Source organism: Amphiura filiformis, chromosome 16 (genome assembly GCF_039555335.1).
Source record: "Amphiura filiformis chromosome 16, Afil_fr2py, whole genome shotgun sequence".
Taxonomy (NCBI): Eukaryota; Metazoa; Echinodermata; class Ophiuroidea; order Amphilepidida; family Amphiuridae; genus Amphiura; species Amphiura filiformis.
Genome location: NC_092643.1, coordinates 14599938 through 14624201, shown reverse-complemented (window position 1 = coordinate 14624201; position 24264 = coordinate 14599938). Strand labels below are relative to the sequence as shown.

Genomic DNA, 24264 nt, shown 5'->3' with positions numbered 1-24264 from the left:
TTTTGCCTACAAAATTTTAGATCCCCAGATAATTTGCAAATGTATTTTTTATTTCAAACCTCAATCAGGGTTTTAATTGCCTTGTTACATTCTGTTTAACCTTTGACCTACAGAGAAACTATGGTAACAGACATTCTGCAAGGATGTTTTGTAGTTGGCTGCACACTATGCGCATTCATTAGTTTAGTGTGGCTACGTGAGCAGGTGTTACACGGGGGAGGTCCGGAATGGTTAGAGGATGATCAAAGGGCAGCTGTGGACAGAGTTGTAGAGCAAGCTATGGAAGGCAATTTAGCCCCTGAACCTGGAGAGCAGCAGGTTAACAATGCACAACAGCCTCAGCAGGTAAGGTGGACTATGCCAGAATAAGAGTTGACTTATGATTCACTAGCATATTGAGATTAATACACAGGATGTACAGGTACCATAAAGATGTCTGCACTTCATTTAATTCCCAGAAAATTCAAGAAGGTAGATGTATAAACAGCTGCTTTTTGCAGTACAATCTGAGAGTATTAAATTATAAGAGGTGCCACTCCGATTGCAAAGCTAATGACAGTGTAAGAGCGGAACCTTGTGTAAGAGCTGGACCTTATATATGGTCATGAGCCATGCATGATGTAGGCAAAGCAGACAACATTAAAAAAGTCAGCCTTTTTTTTTACCTTCGGTGAGATGATCATACATATCTCTTTCATAGATTGTTGCATTACTTTTTATAAATAAATTGTGTTGTAGGGATGCCTATTTAGATGTTTGTTTTGAAATGTTCTTTCAGTGGTCTGAGATTTGGTGCTGTTTGTAGCGTAAACGCGGAAGTGGGGGTTCTAATTGAATCATGTCATCATCGCATTGGCACCTCATTCGACTATCTAGCTGCGTAGCAATGCACGCCCTAGTTCTTTTTGCGTGATAATCAGGAAGAGCAATTGGACATCTCTGAAGGACCTTGCCGAATAGTATAGGATTTAGAAAGCGGCTTTTGTTTCATACCACCTATGATGTTTTAGCTCAAAATAAGAAATAAGAGGATCAGAAATTACAACTGGAAACACTTGAAATTCCTGAAGATATTTTCTTTTATATTTCATGTAGGAAAATAATGCTGGAGCAGCAGCAGCAGAACCAGGAGGAGGTGGGGGTGATCAACCGCAAAATGCAGATGCAGAAGCTCAACCAGCCAATCAGCAAGCAGGTGATGTGGCGCCACCAGGAGACAGACCTGAAAACGCAGCAGCTGCTGGGGGTAACAATGCAGCAGGTGAAGAGAACGCAGGCCAAGGTAGGTGATGAATAATATATAACTAAGCTTACTTTCAGAAACTTCTTTATAAAATAAGACTTGTTTTTGATCATAGTACAGAATCAGAATTTTCTTCCGTAAATTGCAATTTGAAATGTTTTGGCCCCATATTCAAGTTGAATTATGTCGTTACATGGAAAAGAAGATGCACACTGCAATAGTGGTCCTAATTTATGCCCTATAGATCAGGAAGCCATATGGAGGCACTTTGTATACATGTATATCCGCTCTCTGCAACAATTTTTTCCTTCTTTTTGACTTGCCTTAGCTTGTTCAGAAAGAGACTATGCAGTCACTATTTCTGTATGTATGTGTAGAGGTGTGTATATGTTTGTTTATGCTCATTTCATGAAAGATTCAAAAGTATCACGATCATTACTACATGTAGTAAAATCAAACTTGGTAGCAATGATCATTGGGTGGGGGACTTATGTTGACCTGAAGGATGATGTTGAGGTCAAGGTCATCCTGGGTGGAATGAGGTCAACTTTTCCCTTGAAGTAATATATGATTACCAAGGTTGACCAAAATACATCTTATTGGATGGGTCGGGTGGGGTGTCAAGGACAAGAAGGTATAACAGACTCGCTGTGGAGGAAGTGTAGTGATCCCCTATAGCAACATTACATGGAGGAGTCTGGCCCAATCTCCAATAGATGGGCACTCCGATCACTGTTTATACAGGATCGTCTCCTTTACCTTTTAATGCATTTCCAGTTGTGAGTGCTCAATTCATAGGTCTTTCTCAAATCAAAACGTATAGTCGATAAGATGGACATTGATTAATTGATTGATTGATTGATTATTATTTTACAGAGGACATAAATTGGAATGGTTTAGAATGGGACAGAGCTGCTGATGAATTGACTTGGGAAAGAATGCTTGGTCTAGATGGATCATTAGTGTTTCTAGAACATGTACTCTGGGTCATATCCTTAAATGCACTTTTTGTGTTCCTCTTTGGTGAGTATTAAATAAACACATAAGTGTTGTTGCTTTTTATGCATAATTATAGATATGCAGTTAATATAAGTACATGCATATACTCATATTATGTAATATATACACACACAAACCCATCACCATACATGTATGTGATCCAATCAAGCAGAATAAGTTGTTTGTTGAGCAAAATCAGTTCATTCATTATCCGTAAACAAGTTCATCAGGATTGTCAGTAGATATCATATATAAAATTTCATGTAAACAAATCCAATTGATTATTTGGTAAAATGATGTTAAACATACCTAACAATGACGTTTCGTGCTACATCGTAGCACTTTCTCAAATCGACTGACCAATTCTCCCAGTCCTCCTCGTCTGCTTCCTGTCGGAGCGTGACGTTGGTGGCGCTGTTTTAGGTGGTTTTAGGAGTTGGAATCGCTTTAAAAGACCTTAGAAAGGAGGATACAATTCTGATCCTACCAGCCGACAAAGGTAAATCAACAGTAGTGTTGGATAAGGAGGACTATGAGGAAAAAGTAAACATCATGTTAAATGATGACAAAACCTATGAGAAACTCAAGAGCGATCCAACCGAGAGTAAAAAAAAAAAGCTTGTAAGCTTACTCACTAGGTTCAAGAAAGAAGAAAAGATCACTGTCAAGGAGTATTGGAAACTCTACCCCACTGTTGAAAATACCCCTAGAATGTACTGCACGCCAAAAATACATAAAGCCGGCACCCCTTTGAGACCTATAGTGGACTACTGCGGCTCGATTATATACGAGACATCCAAAGAGCTTGCCAGAATTCTAGGTCCTTTAGTAGGCCAGTCGCAGCACCATGTCATTAACTCCAAAGATCTCGCCGAGGACTTAGTTGAAATTATGATTGATGAGGCGAGGAATTCATATCTCACGACGTAGTGTCTCTGTTCACTAACACCCCATTAGCGAATCCCTTGAGATTATCAGGCACCGGTTAACTGAAGATGCCTCGCTGAATGAGAGAACCAAATTAACTGTAGACGACGTCATGGAGATTTTAGCTTTTGCTCTCACTACCACATACTTCTCCTTTCGCGGCCAAGTGTATCAACAAAAATTTGGTACCGCGGTGGGCTCCCCGGTTAGTCCAATAGTTGCTAATCTCTACATGGAGTGGCTTGCAAAAGAAGCCATTGTCACAGCCCCAGTCAACTGTCAACCTAGACTTTGGAAAAGATATGTGGACGATGTGTTAGAAATTGTTAAGAAAGGATCAGCGGAACAGCTCACTTCACATATCAATCAGATAGACAAAACCGGTAACATCAAATTCACGTATGAAAAAGAAGAAAACCAACAAATCGCTTTCCTTGACACCCTCATTGTCAAGAAACCTGATGGCTCCATTAAACTGTTAATATACCGTAAAAAGACACACACGGATCAGTACCTCCACTTTCAATCTCACCACCCACTTCAGCATAAACTCAGCGTCATTCGAACCCTTATGGATCGAAAGGATAAAGTCATCACAGAGGAGGAAGACAAAAGAATGGAAGAAAGCAAAATCAAGGAAGCCCTCAAACTTTGTGGGTACCCAGAATGGGCATTCAAAGACGTGGACAAAAAGAAACCCCCAAAAAGGAACCGTCACAGTCGACCACTAGAGGTATGGTCGTCCTCCCCTACAAAGAGGGGCTTTGCAGCGTGCTAGGAGGATATTTAATAAGCATGGCATTCAAACATCATTTAAGCCACACCAGAAATTAAGAAACATTCTGGTCCACCTAAAGGACAAACGCGATTCCTTACAAAACCGAATGCGTTTACGAGATCCCCTGCCGCAACTGTGAAAAAAACCTATATAGGTGAAACCTCTAGAGTTCTAGGTACGGCTTAAAGAACACAAAACCGAAGCGGAAAAAGCCTCAACTAAGGCTTATACCAGAGCTCAGAGGAAGGCCTCGGGCACCGGTGAGGGCAACAAAGCCGCTATTACTGACCATGTAGCGGAGGATAACCATGTGATCAATTGGGATGACGCGAGCATAAAGGACAGAGAGCAAAACAGAAATAGAAGACACATAAAAGAAGCGATTTGGATACGGAAAAGGGGGCCCAACACACTCAACCGGGATGAAGGAAATCACTTCCTGCCGCACATCTATGACCAACTCCTAAAACCACCTAAAACAGCGCCACCAACGTCACGCTCCGACAGGAAGCAGACGAGGAGGACTGGGAGAATTGGTCAGTCGATTTGAGAAAGTGCTACGATGTAGCACGAAACGTCATTGTTAGGTATGTTTAACATCATTTTACCAAATAATCAATTGGATTTGTTTACATGAAATTTTATATATGAGTTCATTCATTATATGTGCCATATTCAGACCTTTATTCTGATGTAGGCTCCATCACAATTGGACTTACAGTTCCAGAGATATGGTCATTTAGTGTTGCTCAGAACAATGAAATACAAAGGAAGTTGGACACTATTATTGGCTGTATCTGAAAATCATCAATATTAGCAACAAACAACTCATTTAGCTTGATCACATCACATATATTGATGCATACACCCTTACACGTATGTGACACGATCAAGGGAAATGAGTCAGATGTCGCTAATATTGATTTTGAGATATTGGCAAAGAAAGTGTTGAAATTCTTATGTTTTATACTGTTTTCAGCGATTGATAAATTGACGTAACTTCACAACGAAACAGCGATTGATAAATTGACGTAACTTCACAACGAAAAGTCATATCAACATGGGCTTTTCAGTTTCTGAAGGCTCTAAATGTCCTCTTTAGAAACAAATGTAAAACTCATTTTCGACCAGGGTCGACATGTGACTCATTCCCCTTGATCATGTCACAAATGAAGAATCCCACATGTTGTGCCTACAATCGTACTGTTACTTCATTGAATAAATACAAGAAGAACCTACAAAGGAGTATACTATTAGTTACCCCCTTTTTGTTCATGAAATACGGGTTAAATATACACAAAGACCACAGATGGAAATTGTCTTGTGCTTTCACCATCAGTTGATTACCACCTGTCTTGGGGAGTTTCGGCCCTCTTATAATCAAGACTCCCTGGAGGTGTCGCTTAAACATAAATTAGTTTGATACATGTGCAGGTTGTGATCTCCTATAATGCATTTTAAAAGATGTTGAAATTGGATCTGTAAAGTTAATATCAAGTCCATATTCCTCACTAAATTAACAAGACCTTGTCGTATTTCATTCTTTGCTGTGTTTATTTGCAGCCTTCTGTCCGTATCACATTGGTGGATTTGGTGTGGTAGTATTTGGTTGGGCCGACCACTTCAAAGCATCACGATTCCTCACTAAATTAATATATTTCTTTCTTTGCGGTGTTTATTTGCAGCCTTCTGTCCGTATCACATTGGCGGATTTGGTGTGGTAGTATTTGGTTGGGCCGATCACTTCAAAGCATCACGATTTGAAGGACTGGTGACTACCATGTTTGGTTACTATACATTAGCTTCATGCCTCATTCTGTTTCATGTATCCTTTTAATACTGATAAATAAGTATTGACCATGAGTTATTGATAATGATATGAAAATGAAATGGGTGAAGTATGCTGAGGAGGCCTTAGGCCAAAAAAAAAAAAAAAAGGTTCGTCTCAAAGCTTGCGCGCGCATTTGTAAAATCCCACGATTTGACAAAAAACAAATGCGGAAATTTTGTTTATTTCAAAAAATTTTTTTTTTTTTTTTTTTCCAGAAAAAATCGGCGAAAATCAGACTTTTTTTCTCAAAATACCATGAAAAAAAGTCGGGAATAAAAAAAAAAAAAAAAAATCGCATTTCGCATTTGTTTTAAAATTTTTCGTGAGCTTTGAGACAAACCTTTTTTTTTTTTTTTTTTGCCTTATGGTTTGGCATAATGATTTGTCTTGCTTGTTTGTTATTGTTAGTACCTTTATGTGATCAAGTTTGTTTGGGTTATAATTGTTGAAAAAAATTACATCGTGCATTGATATAGAATGGCGCACATGCAGTTGGGAGCAGCACTTATGCGTAATGTAAATTTACGCAAGCGTATGTTGTTGGAAAACTGAATAATTTTCACCAACTTTATTGTATTCCGTATGTGTATGTTTATTTTCTATTTGGGTTAGGGTACCTCTCTGAAAATTACAAAGAGATCAAAAGTCACTAAAATTCCATTGAATTCATTTCAAAAGAGAAAAGTGATAATGCAAAAGTGAGATGAGTGGAAAAGGTAACAAAATCTTGTTTGCTCTTCGAAGTGAGACGCAAGGTCGGGTTGATGGGGGTGGTGAGAAGCTGAGAAGCACATATATGTTGTTGTATCTGTCAGTGTCAAATTTTATGGAATTTTGTCATCCAGTCACTGAAAAGTCATTGAAATTTTTTTCAAAATTGAAAATCTGTTGGAACCCTGTACTTGCAACACAAACTAAGGCACCAACAACTGAACGAAGAAGGAACTGGGTAAAGCTACACAAAATAAAGCTTGTAAAACCATTACTTCCTTAACTTGAATCGACTCGCTCACAGGCAGTAACAAGTTTACTGAGACTGAATAAGACAAGAAGACTGCTGGGCCTATGCTATATTGTACTCAAAGTATTCCTCCTGGTGGTTCTTGAGATAGGAGTGTTTCCTCTCATATGTGGCTGGTGGCTTGATATATGCTCATTGGTAAGTAACAAAGTTAATTATAAATTATGGCTCTCTGGTAAAACCAACAAGTGTTCAGGTTATGTTTTTTATCATTTACAAGACATATATGTCATAGACTACTACAGATTTAGTATTAATACAGTTTTGTAAAAAGGAAAGTTTGATTGTAATCAATAAAGTATTAAAATTGAATATTAAACCATTCATCTGGACTTACTGTTTTGAGCTGACTACAGTAACACATCCGAGATGCATCTTCAGGCCTAATGAGCTGGCACTGAAATGTTGACCCGTGACTCGGTTGGAATGCCGTCACTTGAGAGTTGTCAAGGAAATTTTTTTATGGCTGCATCATATGCCCTGGACAGGTTGTGACACAGTCCTCCTCATCAGTTGAGGGACATTGATCCATAAAATGAGCTGATATAATTTGTGTCCAACATATAATATCTCAAGGGCTTAAATGCCATGAAGGAATAGTGTAGTATTTTTGCTTACTTGGATAGCATTGTTCCTAGGAATGTTGTTGTTAGTAGGAATTGTGTTCCCTTAAAAGTAGAAGCCCGTCAAAGATGACATGGATAATGAATGATAAAATTCCTCCTATGCCTTTTTGTTTCATTTTGCAGACAATGTTTGATGTGACTTTACAAGATCGTTTAGCTAGTTTCCACTCGGCACCTGGCACAGCAATGTTCCTCCATTGGTTGGTTGGTATGGTGTATGTCTTCTACTTCGCATCCTTCATACTGCTTTTAAGAGAGGTGAGGTTTCACTCTTAAAATAGATTAGAAGTAATACCTGAAGATCTAAATTTCTCACAAGAACAAACTATAGATAAGATTTAAAACTGGATTTGTGTTTGTCAACAACAACAACAACAACAAACAGGTATTTAGGACGCTATTCACAAGGTACCATAGCGTTTACAACAAATAAATGAATTACAAATTAAAGTTCATAAAATAGAAAAGTCTTAAGATTTCCCTTGAAAATTCCTGTAGATCCAGCAGTCCGCAGTTGTCTCGGCAAAGAGTTCCAGGCATTTGCAGCGACAACCTTGAAACTTCGATCACCAACAGTGACCAATTCAGACATTGGTATCACAAGCCGATTTGTGTCCATGGCTGATCGAAGGGCCGGATGGAACATAAACAGTAAATTGTTCAGCGATGTACTTAGGAGCTAAGTTGTTAAATGCCTTGTATACATACGAAAGGACTTTGAACAGAATTCTCTGCTCAACAGGCAGCCAGTGCAGTTTATGAATAAGTGTTTTAGCTTCGACTCGACATCCAACCGCAAACACAAGACGTGCAGCATTATTTTGCAGTCGCTGCAAACGATCCTTATCCCTGGCAGATAGTAAAGTGAAGACAGCATTACAATAGTCCAGCCTGGAAATAACTAGAGCACGAACTGCATGGTGACATGTTTCTTTGTCAATGAATCTATGTATGTGACAGAGATTTTTGATGTGGAACAGGATTGTCTTGCGAAGATTGTTGATGTGAGCCGTGAGGGATAAGTTTACGTCAAGAAAACAGCCAAGATCCTGGATGACAGGGGAGAGCTTGATACTTGAGCCACCAATGACAAGTTCGGTGTTTTTAGTATCAACAAGTTTTAAGTTGTAGTTAGATCCAGTGATGAAAAACTCGGATTTTGAGTCATTGAGTTTAAGGTAATTTGCTGACAGCCATCTCCTGATTTCAGCGATACAGTTTGTTACATGTTTTCCATATCTTTAGTAATGCGAGGATCAAAAGATGCGTAAATCTGGCAGTCATCAGCATAGATGTGATATCTTAATTGGTACGAGCGCACAATTTCCCCAACGGGGTTGGAATAACAATTAAACAAAAGAGGGCCAAGCACTGACCCTTGTGGCACACCATAACTGAGAGTGACAGGTTCTGATAACTTGAGCCAGATATACACACCTTGAAGCCCAGCCTTTAAGATAAGACTCAAACCAAGCTTTGGCAGTACCAGTGATTGCATAGCTCTGTTCAAGATGGTCCAGTAGTATTTTGTGGTCAACAGTATCAAAAGCTGCACTCATGTCGAGAAGTACAACAAAAACAACCTGTCTTGAGTCAATATCAGATGTAATGTCAGACAGTACTTTGATCACAGCAGTCTCCGTACTGTGCAGAGCACGGTACGCTGACTGCAGTGGATCAGTAAGATTGTTTGAGTTGAGATGCTCAACAAGTTGGGTAAGCAACACACTTCTCTATAACTTTAGCAACATAACTCAGGTTGCTCACAGGGCGGTAGTTCTTCAGTATCTCTTTATCCAATGAAGGCTTCTTGATGAGCGGTGTCACAATAGCATTGTGAGCGGCAGATGGAAAAATACCCGAACAGAGAGATTTGTTAACAATCGCAGTGATTGCAGGTAGATGTTGGTCAATGTGTTGCTTAAGTAGCCAAGTTGGATGTGAGTCTAGAAAACAAGACGCATTTGATGAAGCAGTTATCACTTTGCGGACTTCGTCACAAGTCATTTCAACAAATCCAGTGAGAGGGCCGCAGTTTGCTGGGCAATTATCAATGAACTGTGAAACATCAAGCTTGTCTGGATCATTATCCAGATTATCGCGAATGTCACTGATCTTGTTCGTGAAGAATCTAGTAAATCATGTGGCAAGATCTTTAGGATCATCAAAAGTGGGCAAATGTTTGTTTTGGTTATTCAGAAGTGAATTCACAACTTGAAAGACGGTTTTGGTGTTTGCGTCAGCAAGTTTGTCAGCATAATATGATTTCTTTGCTTTTGTGACTTGCAGAACGTCAGTTTCAAGAATCTTATTTCAAGTTTATGAGAGAATTTTCTTCCAGCAAATCACTGTGTGGATCTTAAGCAGTTTTAAAGTGATTGAAAAAGATTTATTACAAAATGCATCTTTTTTGTGCATCTTTCTTACACATGCTTTTAGCATGTACAAATGTTATGTAAATGAATGAAGACAAAACAGGCACTGAAATTTATGACGAGGGCTGGTCAGAGTATTTATGCATTTAGGGTCAATAATAGTCCTGGGGCTGTTTAGTGTTTCAAAAATACTTGCAATTGATGTAATAGGGGTTTACATATGGTAAATCAACCACAAGTTTGATAGACTTTGTGAAAATGCCCAGGGGCTCATGTTTATCCACCCTATTTATGACCATGTGTCATTCTCTCATTACAGGTATTGAGACCCGGTGTGCTGTGGTTCCTTCGTAATCTCAACGATCCTGACTTTAACCCGATACAAGAGATGATTCACCTACCAATCTATCGTCATGTACGGCGTTTCCTTCTCTCTATCATCGTGTTTGGTAGTGTTGTGTTACTCATGTTATGGATGCCTGTTACTGCTACTAGATATGTGTTTCCTAATTTCTTGCCATATCATATACACTTATCCAGGTAAGGAAGTCTTTGTGTATCATGATCAAATAAATGAAAATATCAGGATTATAACCAATCCTATGGTCCTGACCAGTGCATACTATACTGCGTCTCGTCTCAACTTGAGAGTAAAGCCATGTTGGATTTTGCAGTGGCAATTTCAAATTGGTGCATTTACAAGGTTGCGTCACCCCGTACAGACAAATCGCCCTTCTACACATGTGTATACGCCCTGCGGCATTAGGTTAGCCTGCTCAATTAGATGCAAAATCCAACATGGCGTTACTTTCAACTTGAGACGAGACATACTATATATTAGGTATTAGGTGAAGCAGAGATTTAATATGGGAAATGTCACAAACATCATGAGTGAGAATAATGACATCTTGGTCAAGAGCCATTTTTTACCCACCCAAAGTGGCTCCTGGTTCACAGAAATTTCATGTGGACCTGGAGCCACTTAAAGTCCTTCAAGGAGCCAGTCCAATTTTATTATTTGTTAATAAAACTGTTGATCGACTCTGTTCAGAGCTGATGTTGACGTTCTACTTATTGGTGTTTCTAGAACAGTCATAAACCTTGCAAAGTTCCTGTCCTGGTTGAGGGCAGGTTAGTCTCTTATTTGATGTAGAGATTCACAACCTTTAACAGTATAAAAAATCTCAATAGTGTTGCCCTCTGTAGTCTGTAAAATCCAAGGGGATGCAGATGGTTTATAGTTTTGTTTTATTCATCAATATGCAATAATTACAACAATAGATACAGGAGGGTGAGAGTTCATAGGGGCAATGTCGGGAACCCAGGTCACGCTAATGTTCGACCTAGGCTACATCATTATTAACGCATGCGTGTTCGTCAATACAGTTTTAGTCTCCCCCACCTTCGCAACACGGTATGCAGAGTGACTAGAATCACACTGACGGCAGAGGAGAATACTAGCTGGTCAGACGGTTTAATTCTATCAAGCATATATAATACCTGAACAATCACCGCCATTTGATAGATTTACTACAGAATATATTGTTTGCTCAAAATATAATTTAAAAATTGTAAACCTGTTAACTTATATATTTGTGTACTTAAGTATAATGACACATGATTAACATCATGAAGGAAACAAAATGGCATCTAATGGCCGCCTATTGTCTAGACCTAATAAATAAATTTCGGATTTATATAGCGCCTTTTTCCAGCTAGATCTTGAAGGATTCAAAGCGCTGTAATTTCGCTGCCATGGTGAATCATCACAATCAGATCGCATCATCTAGGCCAGTTGCAGCCGAACCTCAGGCGCAGACCTATCCGCACTTAGATTGTAACATCCACCAATTATCTGTGCAGCTCCCCAAATTCCATTGGGTGAAGGAAGTTTTGATAACCAAACAACTAATCACCGATTTTTTGAAAGCAGGAGGAAACCGGAGATCCCGGAGAAAACCTGCGAGAGCGAGCATGGAATCGGGATAAACCAAGTGCACATGAGTCCTTGGGCGCGCCGGGCTTGAACCCGGGACCTCAGTGGTGCAAAGCGAGGGAACTACCGCTGCGCTAACTCGCCCTCCCCTAGGCTACCTAGGCTACATCTAAATCTTCCGGTTTTGTCACATAATTTCAGTCGCCCATCCCGACATTCATTATTCCTGATAGATAGCAACATATTGTTAAATTGTTTGTGATGTTTGTTTGTATGCTTACAGTGATGCACCTGTCAGTGAGTTATCCCTAGAGCTGCTTCTCTTACAAGTTGTGTTACCAGCCCTACTGGAACAGGGACATACAAGGCAATGGCTGAAAAACTTCATCAAATGTTGGACTATGGGTGCTGCTGCTATTCTGTAAGTATAGGACTAGACAGAATGATCTCTAAACTTAACCATTGTCTGTAATAAACGCTCCCCCTCTAATAAACGCCCCCTCCAATTTTTCAATGAAAAAGTGACAAAAATGCAAGCATTTCCATGCCATATCATATGAGTAAGCTTAAAACTTGCATCAGTCATGTTAGTGACAATCGCTAAATTGCATGGACAAAACCTACAATCAACGAAAAAAGTCTTGGAACGCTTGTGTATAAATAACGGAAAACTTTCACCCCCTCATCCCCGTGCAATGTTGAGAAATACCAAAGTCTTCAGCGGTTTCCCAGTGTGTTCCAACATTGATTGATGGGGAGAGGGAAGGTAAATCATTGTTGTAGATGTCATGCTTGTTCCCAGGCAAAATATACGTCATTTCCATGATCATATGAAATTCTGCACGGAATTTCGACAGAGTGTACCAAGCGTTCCAAGGACTTTTTTCGTAGATCTATGACTCAAACTTCGATCCATTTCATTGCTTAATTATGGTAGTATTTCATCAGATTCTTGCTTTATGATACACTTGCGGGTGTATTTTTGTTTGTTTTTACCACGAAAATGTCATTTGCTAGACAATTCCGTGGGCGGCGCCACCATAGAAGTAGTATAAGTATTGTCATAAAACCCTTCCTTTGTTCATGAGCACCATCTGGAAATTGAACCTGATTTTTAAGGTTTTTTTCACTGACAATTCATTTCTAATAAATGCCAACTAAAAAAAAAATGCAACATCCCCGGAGCTTTTATTACAGACAATATGGTATTGTAAGTATAGAGATCTATGTTGGGTTTGAAGAGGTGTTGTCACATAGCTGTTTCTAGCACTATAAGCTTAGCTTATTATAGTTTTTAATATAAACTTACCTTGTTATACAGTGCTTTTCTAGCCCAGCGATAGCGCCCAGTTGCTAAATTTCCAGTACAAACTTGCCGTTCCCTTCATGCAATTGCTGGATGCCAACCAGTGGGCGGCCGAGGCACAATTCCATCTCGCCTTAATAAAATGAGATATCTGGATACAATAATGATTTTGGTATTTTTCTCTTTCAGTGATCTGAAGTCATACTTGCTTGGAGATGAACCTGTCGCAGCTGATGCTGCCATGGCACCAGCAAGACTCATCGTCCCAGATGCGGCCAACCCTGCTGCCAATGAAGGAAATGAGAATGAAGCTCCTGCACCAGAAGGAGATGCCGCAGAAAACAACCAGGCAGAAGACAATGTCGTGGTCGAAGCCATGCATTCTGACTCCGAAGACGATTCTGAATTTGACCTTGAATATACCCCAGCAAACAGTGACGACGAAGATGCTTATGATGCCGAAGACTTCATAGCTGGTGCAAGACAATTATTTTTCCCTCATATTGGTAATGTGGCGAACCATGCACAAGACGATGACTCTGATGTCGTCATGGAGGATGAGGAGGACACAGATGAAGAGGAGTTTTCGGGAGACGAGGAAGATAGTGGGGAGGAAGGAGCTGAAGCAGAACAGCCAGCAGCAGAAGGTGTTCCACCTGTAGAGAACCCTCCTGTTTTAGGTGGTGGTCTACAAGCTGCTCATCAAGCTTTGCTTAATCAAGTTGGTCCCACAGGATTCCAACCATATACCAAACCTAATTTATTTCCCCTTAGGGTAAGGTTCTTTTATTTTATTTTCTATAAATGTTCACTTTCCTGTTAGCTACTCAAAGGTTTTTAATGTCTATTTGGATCTCCATTTGGTTGCAAAATGACTATAATTTAGAAAAATCATTTTCAAATTTTGAATTTCTATTTATACATGAGGATAAAGTATGTGATCAGCTTTTATATGATGTAAATGCCATGAAAATGTGACATGATGAAGTCAAGCTCTAGTTGAAAATATAAGGTATTTAAACAATAAATGTATTTGAACATTAAATCAGCGACATTATCCTTATTTTGAGTCAGTTACAGTTGCTATATTGATACGATAACGATAAACAGAATTTATATTGCGCCTTGGTATGAACAAAGTGCTTAACAATGATCTTAAATGTACAACTTTCACTACATCTTTGCTTAGGCTACAATAAAATGTCAGCAGTCACAGACATACCAGCAACAAAATCACTAGCAGTATACCAACCCAACATTCTTGAAGAATACTGATTAAAAATTGCACTATGTGATAATAAAGTTGTTCCAATAGTAACATATCGTTTGAAAGGAAGCCATCGTTTGTACTGTACAAATAAATATTTATGTAAAATTTGTGAGCGTCAAAGCATTGAGGCAGCTGTTGCACGCACGCATCTATGCAAAAGCTCTGACATGAGAGCGCCTGTGTCAGGCCGCCTCATAGCTCCAACTGTTGCTGTATTTTTACCAACAACCAAACCACGCATCGGTGTCATCTTGAGTGTGTGATACAGCATTAGTATAGTAAGCATCTTTTTGGTTATTTTAGCCCTGAAAGATCTTTTTACTTTGCCACAGTTTGGGGCCAAATTTTGTTCTGTGAAACACTGCCTTTTGGACTAGGAATTCTGCAGTCTGTACTTGTCTATAACAGGTAGACCTCAACAAGCTACATGCTCAGTCTTGCATGCCTGTTACAAATCAATATTTTCTAAAAATAGATTATTGACTTTTACCTATCTGCTAGTGTGGTTTTCATCATGTTGGTTCTCTACTGTGTGACACTTTTGGCACTGCTAGGCCCATGCTTCACTGATTACCACACCAATGTTACAATGCTACAAAATGGTAGTACACAACAACACCATGTACCTCGTTTGATGATAACTAGCAATAAATACCTAAAAACAAGGATTCCTTACTACAGGAACTCTTCGTCATCATTTCAGGAACTATTGTTAATAGCTGGAGACATTAGCTCCAATCCTCTGAGCTAATTTCTATGTACAACACCCATTCCAGCAAACGTAATCTTCGCTCATCCAAGGACGCTACCAGACTTGCTATTCCCAGGACCAAAAGATCTGCAGGTGACCGTGGGTTCTCAGTGTACGGTCCTCGCCACTGGAATTCACTGCCCACTTCCATCAGAGAGGCCCCGTCACTGCAGATCTTTAAAAGGCATCTTAAAACCCACCTTTTTGAATTGTTGTAATTTCATTTGTTTTTATTTGTTCTGTGCAGCGCTTTGAACTGTGAAAAAGCGCTATAGAAATATTGTATGTATGTATGTATGTATGCGGCGTCTTTAACCGTGTGCGTATGTAAGCCAGTGCTTTGAGCAAACACTAGCGATTTGTAACTACTACACCCAATGAAATGCACACTGACGTCACTGCCACATCGGGGTGGAAAATGCTTTAGCGCTTAGACAAGTATTTTTGAGCAATATTTTTCAATAATATGACTGTATTCTTTTTTTGCAGATATGTTTGCTGGTATTGCTACTGTGTTTGTCCCTATTAGCAGCCAGCCTTTTATGCCTCACCATCCCTGTAGCAGTAGGCAGACTTGTCATGTCCTTATGGATGGGTAATCAGGTGGTTATTCATGAGCTGTACACAGCGGCATGCGGGCTCTACCTATGCTGGTTGGTGTGTAGGCTTATCACAGTACTGGTCTCATGGGGACCACAAGGGAGGGAACTCATCGTGGAAAAAGTCAAAGAATATACAATGTTGGTAAGTTTTAGACTTAGTTGACAAAGCTGTTGGTGTGTTTGTTGTGTTGTCTGCAAAGCCATTTGGTTGATAGATTTTAAGCAGTTCAAAATACTTTCCAGGTGTTTATATTAATTTAAGTTTGAAGACTTTCCTGTAATCATATTGATAAATGAAATTCTTAAACACTTCAGAACGTTCCTGCAATCTTATTGGTACTTACCCGTGTGATATGACACAAAATGTCACGGGACAGCTTGTGTGCATCGATGCAATATGCGTACTCGCTATTTGAACCAATCAGAGGCCCCATAGCAACAACAGGACTGATCGATTTTAAGCCCTAGGTAATTCCTTATAAAATGTATGATTTAATTTGATTACAATTAGACAATAATAACTTTGCACCTTCTATTTTGAGGTCATTGTGTGAAATCAGAAGGTTTTGTTTTGGGCTGAGGTATTTACCGAGGCCCAAAACAAAACCCGATAATTTCACACAATGAACTCAAAATAGATGGTGCAAAGTTATTATTGTCATTCATTACCGTAGTATCTGATATTTTAAACAAATCAAAATGGCATTTTATGTTATTTTATGTCATAAAACGTTGTTTATATAACCGGTTTAAATTAGTGTTATTACCCACCTTCAAAAAATCGACCAGGTGAATTTAACATTTGCGCCAACAACAACAGCTACCAATCACAGAAGCGTGACGGCATCGCGTATGCGTGTGCGTTGCCATAACGCTTAGCGTATACACGCATGTGCGCGAAGAAGTCATTGTTGCGCGTCAGGAGTCATTGTGAGTTATTAATGACCTCCCAATTAGGGCGCGGTCAGGCAATCAATTTCTTATGATTGGATCACAGGCTTTGCGTATATTAATGAGGTTATGAATTTGTAATAATATGATATTTTTATTTGAATTGAAGTGTTTAAGAATGAGAATAAAGGTACTGTTCTTAGCTGCTGCCGTGCATCTATCATCGCATATAACACAAGCGACAACATTATTTCAGACGCAAACTTGTCTTTTTAATTTTGTCTCCGATTATAAATCATGAAATAACACTATCAATGACAGTATTGATACAAATAACAGCACCTGGCGTATATCACCTATGCGCCTGAACTGAACAAATATTGAATTAATGAACAAACTGCATTTTCTTTTTGTTTCAGGCGGTGAAATCTATAGTTGTAGCTGTTATGTTATTGGGTCTTATACCATTACTATTAGGCTTACTTTTTGAGCTTGTTGTAGTGGTTCCACTCAGGGTGCCTCTTGACCAGAGTCCAGTGTTCTTCCCATGGCAGGTTAGTAGAAATAATCTTGTGCACTAATTTGTATTGTTTGAGTGTTTCTGTGTTCCAATGTACGTTACGTAAGCATCTTCCCTTGTTCCGCTTGCTCAACACTAGAAGTGGAGCGAGTGGAAACACAGCTTCTGTGTAGAGACTGGTGATTATTTCACAAGCAAACAGCATTTCTGTTCCCATATTGAATGTATCACAATCGATTTAGGATTTTAGCCCACTGTCTATTTCGCGCCCATCTCAAAACTTTCACTACACATGCTTTACAATACACAATCAAATGGTGAAGATCACATTTTTCGTCAGATGATTGCAGCTGCAGTGATTCAGTAATTGTGCCAATAATGTCACAAATTTATCAGATGAAGAAGAAAATCATGAGTGTTTGTTAGATAAGGATAAATTCTACATCATTTCAGAATCTGAAATGGATAGTAATGGTGCAGATAATGATAACTAACCCAAAAGTGACTATGAAATTTGTGATATCTAGTCTTCAGAATTTGATAACTAACTGTAAGCTTTGGTCACAAAAGGGTGGGGGTTCAATTCCTGATAAAAAGGGTGTCTGGTTAAAAATCGTGGCGGTCAGTGGTTAGAGCATCATATGTCTGGATGTTTTCATTGCAATTTCATGTGTAAATGTGCTAGTGTGCAATGTATGGTTCTTATGGTTCTTCTTTCCCATAATATAAATAATAGCAATTTTCAGTATTTCAATAATGCAATGATACTATCTGTAGATACCATAAAGTGAACATAGAGTTGGCATACATTGTGTATATTTCGATTCACTTGAAGTTTGGTGGCGTATTTTGCTGATAGCAGTATCAAATCACACATGCTAACATGACCCCACAGATATGCATGCATACAAGTGCAGTTTGTTGGCACATTTGACATGTGTTAGAGCACCAACGTCACTAACAAACTCAAGGTGAAACAACATTTTTGTACTTAATCCTTAGTTATACTTGAGTAATAATAGTATAAATTATTTGAAACAGTTTTAAGATCTTACATGTAATTTAACTTCTTTGGTTTGATAATAATTCTACAACATCCATATCCGTTAATGCCTTTTTTCTTAATGATGTTTTCTCTACACTTGTTTAACATTTCAGGACTGGGCTCTTGGGGTACTCCATGCAAAAATAATTTGTGCAATAACCATGATGGGTCCGACATGGTGGCTCAAAACAGTTCTAGAACAGGTAAGAATATGCCATATACCGTATTGCCTCGAATAATCACCCCCGGGGCGTTGCATTTTCCAAAAGGGGGGGGGGCATTTATTAGAAGTCATTTTTAGAACAATAATTCCCGTTAAAATCATTAGGTAAGCTTAAAACTCACACTGAAATGACGAACTATGAACTTAGGAACAATGACTTCCGGTTCACTTCTGGGTTTACGACTAGGTTTTCGCCAATTGCTGACACTATTAGCGACCATGTGTGCACCTTGGTAAGGTCACTACACTGCAAGATATATAGCATGGAAATATCAACATTTTTGAAACATTGTGGTTGAAAAAAGTGGTGGTGGTCATTTAATTGAAGGGGCGACTATTGAAGGAATTATGGTATATTATGATCTGTCACTAAATTAGGTCTGTATCAATTAGTCTGTTCTGATAATGTACACAAAAGAAAACCAAAAATGCAATTAACAAAATTGCATAACACATACTTTTTTGCCAAATGTTTGTGAAACCTGTGTTTTGTACTTTATTGATACTAATTGTTATGAATCATTTGTTTTGTGTGTTTTTTTAGGTTTCTAATAATGAACAAAATTGCATAGATCACATTTTTTTGCCAAATGTTTGTGAAACTTATTTTTTGTACTTTATTGATACTAATTGTTTTTGAATCCTTTGTTTTATGTGTTCTATTAGGTTTACCAGGATGGTTTCCGTAACCTGAACCTAACTTATATCACACGTCATATGGCAGTGCCGGTGTGTTCAACTCTACTATTTGCATTGACCTGCCCATATTTTATTGCCGCTGGCATCATTCCTGTACTTGGTAAGGATGCTGTCTGCATACAATGTCTGTAACCTGTTACCCAAAATGAGAAGAAAGTTGCAAATCTTTATTTTTGAGTTACAATCCGTTTCATAATCTCTGGATCGTGAGCTTTAAAATGATATATAACTTGCCAGGGTTGACTTGGTATTCAAAAGTCATTATTGCAAAGAGGAATTCTTTTCAAGTAGTAATTTGTGCTTGGCAAAACCAGTAAGTTTTTACTTACTAATATTTCGTCCATCTCGCCGGAGGACTTCATCAGATGTGAGCATCTGATCCACTTTCCCGGGAAACTGGCTTCACATGTGATGAAGTCATCTGACGAGATGGACGAAATATTAGTAAGTAAAAACTTACTGGTTTTGCCAAGCACAAATTACTACTTGATTTGATTTTCAAACCTGATGAATCTATTCACAGGAATTCTTTTGTTTTCAATTGACCTTTTCGGTAAATCCCATAAGCCTTTGCGAGTACACCTGAGATGTCGTCATTTGACATCATGCTGACAACATCTCAGGTGTACTGAGGTTTATCGGATTTACCGAAAATGTGAATTGTGTTCTGGTATGTTCAATGAGCCATATCTCCTTTTCTTCCCTGGTGATTTTCTGCTCATTTTGTGAGAACAGGTCTTTGTGTTATTTTTCCCATAAAACTCAGAAATATATCCGCCACTCTTCCCTCTCCTTAGAATTTTGGTGCATGGTAAAATCATAAAAGTAATTTTTATCTGAAAATTGTGTAATCTTCTCTCTAAGAAAACTAATTATTATATGTATGCCAAAATTGACATCAATCAGGGATGCCAGTTTTCAGGATTTCCTACTTTTTGTAACTGCAAATTTCCGGCACTTTTATTAATTTTCAGTCCGTTTTGAGGCTTTATATAGCCCAAATTTGTGTGCCTTTTCAGCCTTTTCCTGCAAAGTTACTTCAGGCCACTGGCATCCCTGCATCAATTTAGCAATCAATATGTGCCAGTAAATCAGTGCTCCTGTGTGTTATGAAAATGTGGATGGATCCACAAGTTTTGATTTACAAGGTGGGGCACACATGAACAACATTTTTAACACACTCCAAATAGGGAGCTTCCTATCCCCTCTGGTATATTCATCTCAGGTTATATCAAGACAATTGAATACCTGAGTGGAAGAAGGGCTCAACTCCATCAAAACTGTTTTTAAGATATTAAGAAAAAACTTAATATTGGGAAAAGTTTTATAGACAGAATGGTTTCATCTTCAGGGGACCTTTAATACATGAACGTGCAGTATTACATACATTCGAAATTATATATGATGTTTCCATGGCAACGGTACAGGTCTTAATACGAGCTGGAGTTGGGCCCTTCTTCCGCTAATATACTGTAATTAAGTGCTAGATCCGTAAGCAGATGTGTTATAAATAGCTACAGAAATTTGGTAGTTATCCATTAATTGCACAAGTAGAAGCATGTAATATGTTAGCAAGAAAGTTTATTGTAGTGAAAAGCAGATTTCATGGATGAACAAAATTCCTCTTTAACCCAATATTTGTGCAAGAAGGGCCCAACTCCATGAAAATAATGATTAAGTGTACGTGGAAGACTATTTAGAGAGTGAATTTTGGCTCATCTTTCACACACAAGGAAGAACAGTCTGCTGGCAATAAAATGCTGGGTCTAACTCATTTTTGTAAAAAATTGGAGTTGGGCCCTTCTTCCACTTAGGTATTCAGGTAGAAAATAGCTTCTAAATCATGCTTTGGTAATTTTGTTTTTTTGTTCTACAGGTTTAGGTGAAGACGTAGATTTGTTGGTACAACGTAGGATCTATCCTGTCACTGTTACTATTATTGTCTGTGCAGTCGCTGTCATTTTCCAGGTCAAACAGTGTAAACGATTATATGAACACATCAAAAATGACAAGTAAGTTAACAACTCCATAGTACAGGGTGTAACAATAAAATTTGTACAATTTTGAAAATAGAATGACACATGAATGCCGCTTAATTTTTGGTTTGATATTTATATGTCTATCAAGATAATTTCTTTAGCCACCAGCTAAGCTTTATTCCAATAAAATCGACGGTATACAAGTGAAGATATGGCCAATTATGTAACCTAGTCTTAAAACCGCTTGGGCCACTTTTGCCTAAGTGTTAGAAAAGTGACTGAATAGAGTTGAACCATGGACCAGTTGGACGATGCTCTTATGATAGGTAGTTTTAAACAATTGCAATTGTACAAATTTTATTGTTACACCCTGTACATCAACTTGTATGTAATTAGAAACTGAATGCGCTATTCCAGATGTGCTATTTCCATACACCCCACTGTGGAAAACGTGCCCTTGATCTTATGCACAGGGGATGTAGATTTTCACACTCCCTCGGTGTGTGGAATATTGAGATATATAGTTTGATCAGCTGGTAATCATCGGGCCTTGTAACATCGCGCATTAATATCAAAATATTTTATTGTCTAGTGACATCTCGCAACAAGCATCACAAATTATTAATTAAAGTTCTATTCTTTTGTCTACATTAAGAGTGATATAGTTGACATGTCTGGTCTACAATTTGCATGTTAAGGGCGTACTACACCCCTGCTCAAATGTGTGCCTATTTTTGCATTTTTCTCAAAAATTATTGCGCATTAGTGACAAGTAAGATATGTATATTATAGGGGCAAGGACTACAACTACTGCACTGGAAATTTTATTTCTTAACAGACAACATTTGTGGAGTTACAGTCAAAAATGAGGGAAAACCAATATTTGATCAATAAATCAATAACTACTTGCCTTGAGTTGCTGAATTTTCAGTGCAGTAGTTGTAGTCCTTGCCCCTATAATATACATATCTTACTTGTCACCAATGCGCTGTAATTTTTGAGAAAAATGCAAAAATAGGCACAAAATTGGCCAGGGGTGTAGTACGCCCTTAACATGCAAATTGTAGACCAGGCATGTCAACTCTTAATGTGGGTCTACTTTTTGGCGTAGTTGTAAAAGCCTAACAATTCCCGCCGATTACGAGCTGGCTGTGGTATAGGAATATTATAAAGAATAAAAAAAGAAAGAAAATGGACACATAAAAAAGTTTATATCAGTATATGCCAGGGATTTCAACATCTGTAACCTTGGGTGCTGAGCAAATTTATAATGATAATAACTAATTTTTCAAAATTGTGGACTGCTTTTTCAAAGAAGTAAGGTTAAAAGTTTTGACAGTGTTTTTTTCTTTTTATGCATCGTACTTGTTGTAATGTTTGGTAAATAAGCTTGTGGTATCATGTTAGTATTATTTTTGTTAATTTTCTTGTTTTTGTTGTATTCCAGTAGTAGAAAATATTATTTTGATTCATATCGCATCCAAAACATTAATTTGTTATTTGAAAAGAAAATAATCCAACTTTTTAACATTTTTTTATATATCATTACAGATATTTAGTTGGTCAGCAATTAGTCAATTATGAGCCCAGAGATAGGGACACAAGAGACAATGCTACACAGACAGCCGCTGAACACTGACACCTGATGTAGCTGCAAGGAATTGCAGGTTTGAACAAATCAGACTTAGTATGATATCTGTGGCATATGCATCGAAATGCATTATGACATCATTCAACAGAACATTGAAACCTATAGTTACTAGGAATTGTGACTGTTGTTGATTCATGATACAAATTTGGTAACAGAATATTAACAATTAAAGTTGCTAAGAATTGGTTTAAATGAACAAAAGCTGGTATATGATCAGTGTCTATAGTAGTGCATTACATAGAACTCTGACACCTGAAATAGCAACATGCAGGTTCTTTTACGTCAGGCTAATCAAGACATTAACAGCAATTATCTATTTAGGCAGTGCTGACAGGGTGGTGCCAAGATAGTGGTTTACCTCTTGCTTGAAGCTCTGTGTATCCTGGTTAGACACTATTTGTGCAAGAGAAGTGCATTCCATATGCCCGCTGAAAAGGGGAGAAATGATCTCTTGTAGCTGACAAAGTTAGATCTGGTAACTTTCGCAGCAAGGCCATGTGATCTGATGGAGCTATACAGCTAGGTTCTGGCAGTAGCTGGCATAGCAGCTGCAGTTGTTTCCTATAGAACTTCTGATGGAATAGTGTGGAAGCTCCTACTGCTCCGCGATGGCCCAGGTAGGAACAAAACTGACTGGGTAAGACATATATGTGACTGTGCTATGCAGAGTGCGAGAGAAAGTTCCAGAACTAGCGGCTTTGAACCGCTCTGAAGTGAAGACGTAAGCCAGTGGTATGACTGCAGTGGATACATACATAGGCTGAAACAGGTGATTAGCAACTTTGATGCTCAGAATTGGTTTAGGTGTGTACTGTGTGACCAGATTGACAGCATCAGCCCCCATTTTTTCTCATCAAAACTGAGATGGGGTAATTAGAAGAAAGCTCATATTTTTCTCATTACCCCAGTAAAATTTAATGCCCGAGATATGTTTCATTTAGATGGTGTGGATAACAAAAGTGGAAACCACCACCGGATTGGATCAGCTTGGCCACATGCTCATTTTTGCATCTCTATGAATCCCTAGCGAATGTGTCCTCTCTCTGACCTACTGTGAAAGTTTCAGTAGTTTGCCATACAGCTCTTTGTTTGTGGTGTGCTGCTTCCAATTGATTATATAAGTATTTGTGTGTAGCAACCATCAAGTTCTATGCTTGGGAGACACGGTCCGTGCTTCACATCCATAGATTAGTACTGATTTGACAGTAACAGCAAATTTGATAATGTAACCAGCAAAATATGCAACTATGTCATTACCAAACCAAAGTATGGCAAACTTTTGTTGCTACATGTAGATGGTAATTTTCATTATATACTGCACCAAAAATGTATCCGAACACTTAAAACAAAATATCATCTTACTATAATTCACCAGAATCTGTACATCTGTCCGTCTGTACATCTGTTTGTCTGTCTGTCCGCCTCTTTTCTCGGAGACTAGGGGTCGCACGTTCCTCAAACTTGGTGGGTGGGTGCAGCTTGGTATGAGGAAGAACGAGTTTATATTGGTTAGTGGGTCAAGGTCACCCAAGGTCATCCAGGGGTCAAATTAGTCAAAACTGTTTTTCTCGGAGACTTGGGGTCGCACGTT

The 24264-nt window shown here is 38.5% G+C and overlaps 1 protein-coding gene across 1 annotated transcript in view; it reads left to right on the top strand.

Annotated features, from left to right (window-relative positions):
• Window positions 1-24024, top strand: part of LOC140135609 (E3 ubiquitin-protein ligase MARCHF6-like) — a 31557-nt gene extending 7533 nt beyond the window's left edge. The window contains 15 exon segments of the mRNA XM_072157157.1: window positions 114-345; window positions 1096-1282; window positions 2120-2266; window positions 5633-5772; window positions 6794-6937; window positions 7549-7683; window positions 10120-10340; window positions 12020-12157; window positions 13232-13817; window positions 15553-15807; window positions 16976-17110; window positions 18235-18324; window positions 19011-19143; window positions 20920-21055; window positions 22574-24024. Coding sequence (XP_072013258.1) covers window positions 114-345; window positions 1096-1282; window positions 2120-2266; window positions 5633-5772; window positions 6794-6937; window positions 7549-7683; window positions 10120-10340; window positions 12020-12157; window positions 13232-13817; window positions 15553-15807; window positions 16976-17110; window positions 18235-18324; window positions 19011-19143; window positions 20920-21055; window positions 22574-22661 — 2767 coding nt within the window. The 3' untranslated portion in view covers window positions 22662-24024.
• Window positions 24025-24264: the final 240 nt, after the last annotated feature.